This window comes from Nicotiana tomentosiformis, chromosome 1 (assembly GCF_000390325.3).
Source record: "Nicotiana tomentosiformis chromosome 1, ASM39032v3, whole genome shotgun sequence".
Lineage (NCBI taxonomy): Eukaryota > Viridiplantae > Streptophyta > Magnoliopsida > Solanales > Solanaceae > Nicotiana > Nicotiana tomentosiformis.
In genome coordinates, this window is record NC_090812.1 from 154,676,521 (window position 1) to 154,683,274 (window position 6,754).

General features: G+C 34.3%; 1 protein-coding gene across 1 annotated transcript; it reads right to left on the reverse strand.

Moving 5' to 3' along the window:
* Positions 1–337: 337 nt before the first annotated feature.
* On the reverse strand, positions 338–4,065 carry LOC104100942 (sm-like protein LSM8). The gene is made up of 6 exons (XM_009608312.4): positions 3,660–4,065; positions 1,764–1,857; positions 1,601–1,641; positions 1,442–1,516; positions 775–827; positions 338–643 (listed from the first exon to the last, which is right to left on the reverse strand). Exons 2-6 carry the CDS (start codon positions 1,798–1,800, stop codon positions 553–555), a joined length of 297 nt encoding a protein of 98 aa, XP_009606607.1. The 5' UTR covers positions 1,801–1,857; positions 3,660–4,065; the 3' UTR covers positions 338–552.
* Between the last annotated feature and the right edge of the window lie 2,689 nt (positions 4,066–6,754).

Genomic DNA, 6,754 nt, shown 5'->3' on the forward strand with positions numbered 1-6,754 from the left:
TTACGTCGGGCTCACCTCGCCGTACCTATGTAGACCTCTATTTACCTCCCTCCTATCTCTTTCCAAGTCCCTCAACTGGAGCAAATTCCGGCCAATCTAATGAATATATGGCCAAAAACAACAAAAAAGAAGGAAAAATGACATTGTATAACCACTCTCAAAATCAGCCTATTTGCATTTAACTGGAGGTGGAAGGAAGGTGGGAGTTAACACTTTTTTCTTTTTCTTGGACTTAGTCCCTTAGGAAACATATTTTTCAATGAAAACCCATGCTTTGGCTTGTGAGAATCAACCATCACATTTGATCTAGCCATCAGACTCAGATTTGGGACAAAAGTAGAGCATAACTGGAAGACTATGTACCAAATGCAACTTGCACAAAAGTAGAGCATAACCAAAGGCATACAGTGGTGAATCACAGACTAGAAGTATGTGTTCAGAGGTGCACAACACATCTGAATTTAATTCTACAAACTGTACCAAAAGTTCCTTGTGTAACCGACGTTTGATCCATTCCATTGCCAACATTACAAACTCATGCCAAGATGCAGATCAATGAACAACTGGCTTTAAAGGATGTGCTCTTAGTTTCGACATATCCAAGTTTGCATCCAACTCTTCATCTAATTCCCCAACAACACTTCTGCAACGATGAAGGAAAACAACTTGTTAGGGAAAACATATTCGGGAAAAAGATTCTTATTTTTGGCAGATCTATACGAAACCTATGCACATCCTTTTAATATATGACAGAGATGCCAATGGTACACATACATGTTGTCCCCTCGTATGATATAAAGACCTAACACAAGCTGTTGTACACCTTCCTGCATAATAAAACCTAGCATTAATACCACTCAATTTATCAAGGATTAATGAATATACCACTGTATGAATGAGAAGGGAAAAAAGGATTCTTAAAAATATAAACTGCAAGCAAAGGAAAAAATATGATTTCCTGACAACAAATACATTGCAGTCTGTGCATCTAAGTTTCACCTCTATTGGCTACAAGGCTGATATCCAATTTACATATCAAAAAAGAAAAAGAAAAAGGGAAAAGGAGAAACATCCAACAACAGCAGGAAGTCTTTAATATCATCCTAACATTTTTTGCTCTCTAGATTGTATATAACATAGGAATTGACAAAATCCAACTTAGATGCAGAGTAGTACTAGGAACTCTAGCTTATAATCTTCACAGCTGAAGATACTACCTGTAGAAACAATGTTGGAATTGACATATAATATGATTAAACAAATTCAAGTGGAGACCATGTATCAGCTGCGAGCAGTAATTAGCAGAATCCATTTATATTGGATAACACTTTTCATGGTTGCTCTAATAATAACCTAATATCAACTTCTTAAAAAAAACTTAACATCAATAAGCCATTAGATGTTTAGAGATTATTGAAATCTGAGAGGGTTTAAGAAAGACCTTTGTTGAATACACCCTTTCATGAGATTCATCGAGAATCAAATTTGTAGCCTGGTCAAATCCTCTCAAAACTCCCTGGACAAAGAGCCAACCGGTCAGCAATTTAACAAGAGTCTCCTGTCAAGGATTTACAAAAACAGGGAAATGCATATAACTCACCACTATATTTCGCCCATCGTTTGTAATAACTGAGATGGTTTCTGGAACACCAAAAGAAAGAAAACAAAGAGTGTTATTCTATTAAAATATGTGCTAATTTCTGGACAAAAATATGTGTTAATTTCATAAAGAAAACAAATAGAATTAATAAAAGAATACATACGATCGACAAGAGACTCAAGTCCGGGTCCACTAGCCATGTTGCCAAATCAGAAGCAATTTACTTGTCAGATCTTACAGTAGACTGATGCTTAAACCTACAAAAGTCACAAAGCAAGTTAGCAAGTACGATAACATTTTAAAGAAGAAATGAAAAATACAGACAAAAAACGCTAATGATAAGAAGGTGAACATCGGAGTGCTGTGTACCAAATAATTAGCAGTCTAAGAAACTTAGGGCTAGGCATTTAGTCAGCCGGCTGGGATGATATCACTCACTGAACAAATCAATCAAAGAGGCATTTAAGCTCACTTTTTGTGTATCATAGAATATTAACCTTCATTCTCATGACAAAATGCACCCAAAAACAAACAAAAGTTCCCAAACTCTTTTGTATCATCAGATATCTCAATCTCCTTTGCTTCTCTTTTTGCTAATTATCATTTCTATTTAGTTAATTGTCATCTTCTTTGCAGCAAACTTCTAGACATTGTTCATGAATCGAATTGTATGTTTTCTATTTTTATTTTATATATTTTCCTTTTTATATCTCTAATTCAGCGATAATATTTATCCTTTTTGCGATTATTTAATGGTAAAACACAAATGTTAGTGAATAATTGGGTCATTATGTTGGGTTTGCTTCCGACATTTTTGACCCTTATGATTTTTTACTAGTTAATAAACATTCTTATTATTTGTTTCTATTATAGCTCGATGTTTTGATGGTACAATGTAATACTACTACAAGGTTAAGCAGAAATGATGATTTCTCTAAGAATTTAATTGACTGGTTTATTTTGAAATCCCAAATCAATGAAATTGACTCTTATTTATGTTCCGCGAACACAGAAAACCGGGTAAGGAATTCTATTAACCCGGGAGAGTGGTTTTAGCACGGCCGCTCAACTATTAATAATTGGCCTAATTATCTAATTTATTACATGTTTAAAACCGGTTATGCATTTTTACTTTTTAACCGCTTTTAATTGCTTTTAGGATTTTTGGAGTTTATTTAAATAAGTCGCTATGTCACGCACTTATCGTTTTTGCACACATTGTGAATCACGTCACGTGAAACGCAACCACGATTTACAACATGTTTAATTTATTATTATTTGAAGTTATGGTCGAGTCACGTGAAACGCATACTCGAATTAGGATTACTTATCATGACTATGCCACGGGAACCGTACCCATAGTCATGATGACATATTTATTAATCGTGCCCAAAGCAACTAGCGCATTTGAATTATTTTTCTAATCTTTGAGATTTGTGGTGGGGTAGTGATATATGGAAAGTTCTTTGTAAGATCAGTTATTGGATTTATTTGCAGATTCACTCACTTGACTAAATGAGAGAAAATCAAACGAATTAATTTATAAGTAGGTAAATTGCAATTATGTCAAGTCACTTGTCAAACATAAAGATTCGCAGATTCCATTATGCTAAACATTACAAATCCTAATCTGATTGATTCATTAGAGGTCATTTACTGATTCCAGCTACAAATTCTGCAAATAGCCCATGCTTTCATTCCATGCTGCCTTTCTTTTAGCCTATGTATTGAACATGTGTAACAAACAATCCAAACTTCTTCCTCTTACGATAAGTAATAAACAATTTACTTCATATGATTCAGAAAATGATTCTTGTTTGAAGTAATCAAGGCTTAAAAAAATTACATATACCTTCAGATATCGATCCTAAGTGATAGTTTCCAGATTTAGATCTAAACTTTAAACCAATCGATTTTCACTTAGCTTAACATTCAAATAGGCTTACCATTTGCCATAACCCAAGCATGCTAACATGTATATTCAAACAAAAGGAATTCACATTAAATTCATTTTTTATTCATACGAGCAAAAATAAATAATTCAGGAAGACATTTGTACCGAAGTTGGAAAACCGAAACAGCTTGAACAAGGACCGAATAAAGGTCTGATAAGGAGATGATGAAACTCGAACCACAAAGTGATAGCAAAATCAGCAGAAAGAAACAGCAACAGCTTCTACTTCAGCTCTCAAACAAACTGAGACCCCAGAAATGATTGAAGCAGTGTATAGAGGAGAGAAGAAGCAGTTTCTCAGCTTTTCTTTTGATTTTTGTTCTGTTTCAAATTTAGATTTTTTCCTCTGAATTCCAGACCCCTTTTTAGCTATCTCGTGTGTGTGAAGGTGAGAAAATGCGTGTATAGGTGCTGATGAGAGGGTGGGGAGGGAGAAGAAAGGGAGGGCGGCGGCTAGCTAGGGTTCTAGAAAAGGGGAGGGGAGGGATTCGTCTCTTTCTCTTAAGAGTGGAAGGGGAGCTAGGTTTTTTAATTTTAAGTAAGTGAAGAGAGGATATTGGGCCGGCGGGTCGGGTAGGTGGGGTTTTGGATGGATAAGAGCTGGGCCCAAAAACTGGCCCATGTTCGAATTTGACCTCTAAAGAGTCACTCTTTTCCTTTTTTATTAGGCTTTGCACAATTAACCACTTTAAACTCTAATTTTAGTTTAATCTAATTTGTATTGGCCAAATTATTTATCTATTTTACCTAATGATTGACTAATGACCTAATTAATTAACGAACCTAAAAATGCACTTTTTTATTTTTTAATTATTTAAATAATGCATTTTACAATGTAATTAAATCCTAAAATGCAATTTAAAATCTAAAATGCTATGAAATTAAGATTTGAACATTTTTGTGATTTTTATGATTTGCGATATTTATAACATGTATAAACAATGCGAATAAATTCAAAAAAAATAAAGAAAAACTTCTAAAATTTATAAAAATAAATTAAAATCATTTTTGTACTATTTTATTATTATTATTTTAGGAGTAATTTGCATTGGGGCAAAAATTAGGCGCTCACAACTTGTGTATTTCACGCCTCAACAATAGTATACATAATAAATAATGTATTTTGCTATAAAATACAAAATAAATAATAATATTTTGAAATTATTTTGGTTTATAATAAATAGGGTGCAATAGTTTGCTATATGATGTAAAATTTTCTTGTTTATATTCTGGCCTAATAAAAAATATTTTGGAAAAATAGTCATGCGTTAGATTTTTAAAATACGTTGGATAGGATCCTCAATGCTGAAATTTTGAAGCATGTTAAGCAAAATTTTAAAGCACGGAACAATTATGATGACCATTACAATTTTGTCTCTAAATTCTGATCATCACCTGAATTTTAGAGAATTGCTTTTTACAATGTTGAATTTAAGAAAGTGTCTTTTTAAAATCTCTTATGTGTAAAAGTAAACCTCCCGTTTTAAAAAAAAAATGAGGTCATAAAAATAAAAACAAGTTTATAATGGGCCACAAACCATTTGACCCTAGAATTTTAGCCAAAATCCCGACATTCACCATAATTGATGCGTGCTTGAAAATTATGTGTGTGCTTTTTAAAAAAAAATAAAAACATCGAGTCGCCTAGACTTACAACCTTAGGAGGCTGCTAGGGACCATTTTATTAAGAATAATGAACCAAGTATTACAAGAAAATAACTAAACATTGCAAGGATAAAGCATAAAAGGGCTAGCCTATACAAAATGCCCCAAAATGTAAATAACAACAGAATGCTAAAAGATTGAGCCTTGAACATAATCTGCTTGTGTGCTTCATAATAATGCCTTGCATGATCTTGATTCGTGATGTATTTTCCTTGCAGGTATTTGTTGGATGTGCTGGACGTAGTAATGTGGCTGGACTAGCTGTTGCTTCTTGGTCTCTTGCTTAATGACATCAAGATGAGCCCCAAAAACAATATCAAAATGATCGACATCATCAACCCTTTAATTTATAGCACGAGCTCGGGCGGATGTAATTTGATGTTTATCGGGTGGTGCAGGCGGATTCCCTCGCGCTGCACCACCAGCATTACACCTGAAGTATCCTCAGCATGTAGCTCCCATCTGTCACGACCCAAAATCCACTAGTCGTGATGGCACTAACACAACCCCCTAGGTAATCCAACTATACTATCAAATTCCAATAATATTTAATAACACTATTTAAACAAAAGAAAATTATCAAAATCTTATACATTTCCCCAATGACTGGTAGTACAAATCATGAGTTTCTAAGAATAGAATTTACAAAGCCGATATGAAGTAAATACATCTTCTGTTTCAAAAGTACGTAAATAGAGTTTTATAATATAAGGCTACCATGAACAAGAGACAGCTACAATAGGGACACAGGTACATCATCAAATCTAGCTCACATCGAACACAACAACAACCAACCAACATCTGCATGCAATGTGGAGAAGTGTAGTATGAGTACAACCGACCTCATGTACTCAATAAGTAGCAAACCTAGCATTAGGCTGGAAGTAGTAACGAGCTGGAACAAGGTCGGGTCCGACACCAATAGCCAACAACAATTTATAACAACGTAAAGCATATAAATAAGGACGTAACTCAGAGGTAAAGTGCTTATCTTTTTCACAATTTTCCGAAAATAGTTTCGCTTTTCAAGAATATCAATGAAAACCCAAATCCTTTACCGAAATCGTCGAAAAATATGAGATAGTTTGAAAACTGGAATTTTCCTGAAAATCCTTTCCACAATAAATAAAATATTTCACTTTCTTCCCAAATAGCAAGTGTGAAATATCTCTCTATGCCCACATATCAGTGTGTGTAAAACAAAAACTGATGAATGCCGTGATACCGTACAACATGCGAAAAAATGCATCTTTATGCATGTATGTCATGTGTGCATGCCAATGCCATATATCTCAGAGATAAATCATGTACTCATACTCTCAGAGTACTCAATCTCATAATCTCACACTTTTCACTCATCATGCTCAACCACTCAGTACTGTATATGACCAATCCGGACCAGAAAAGATCCATCCCGGAATATATACATCAACTGACCATCAGTTACTCAATACCGAGGAAGGCCAATCCGACCCATGGAGAAGATCCATCTCCAGGTATATATAAATGCTCAATCACTCGGTACTGTATATGGC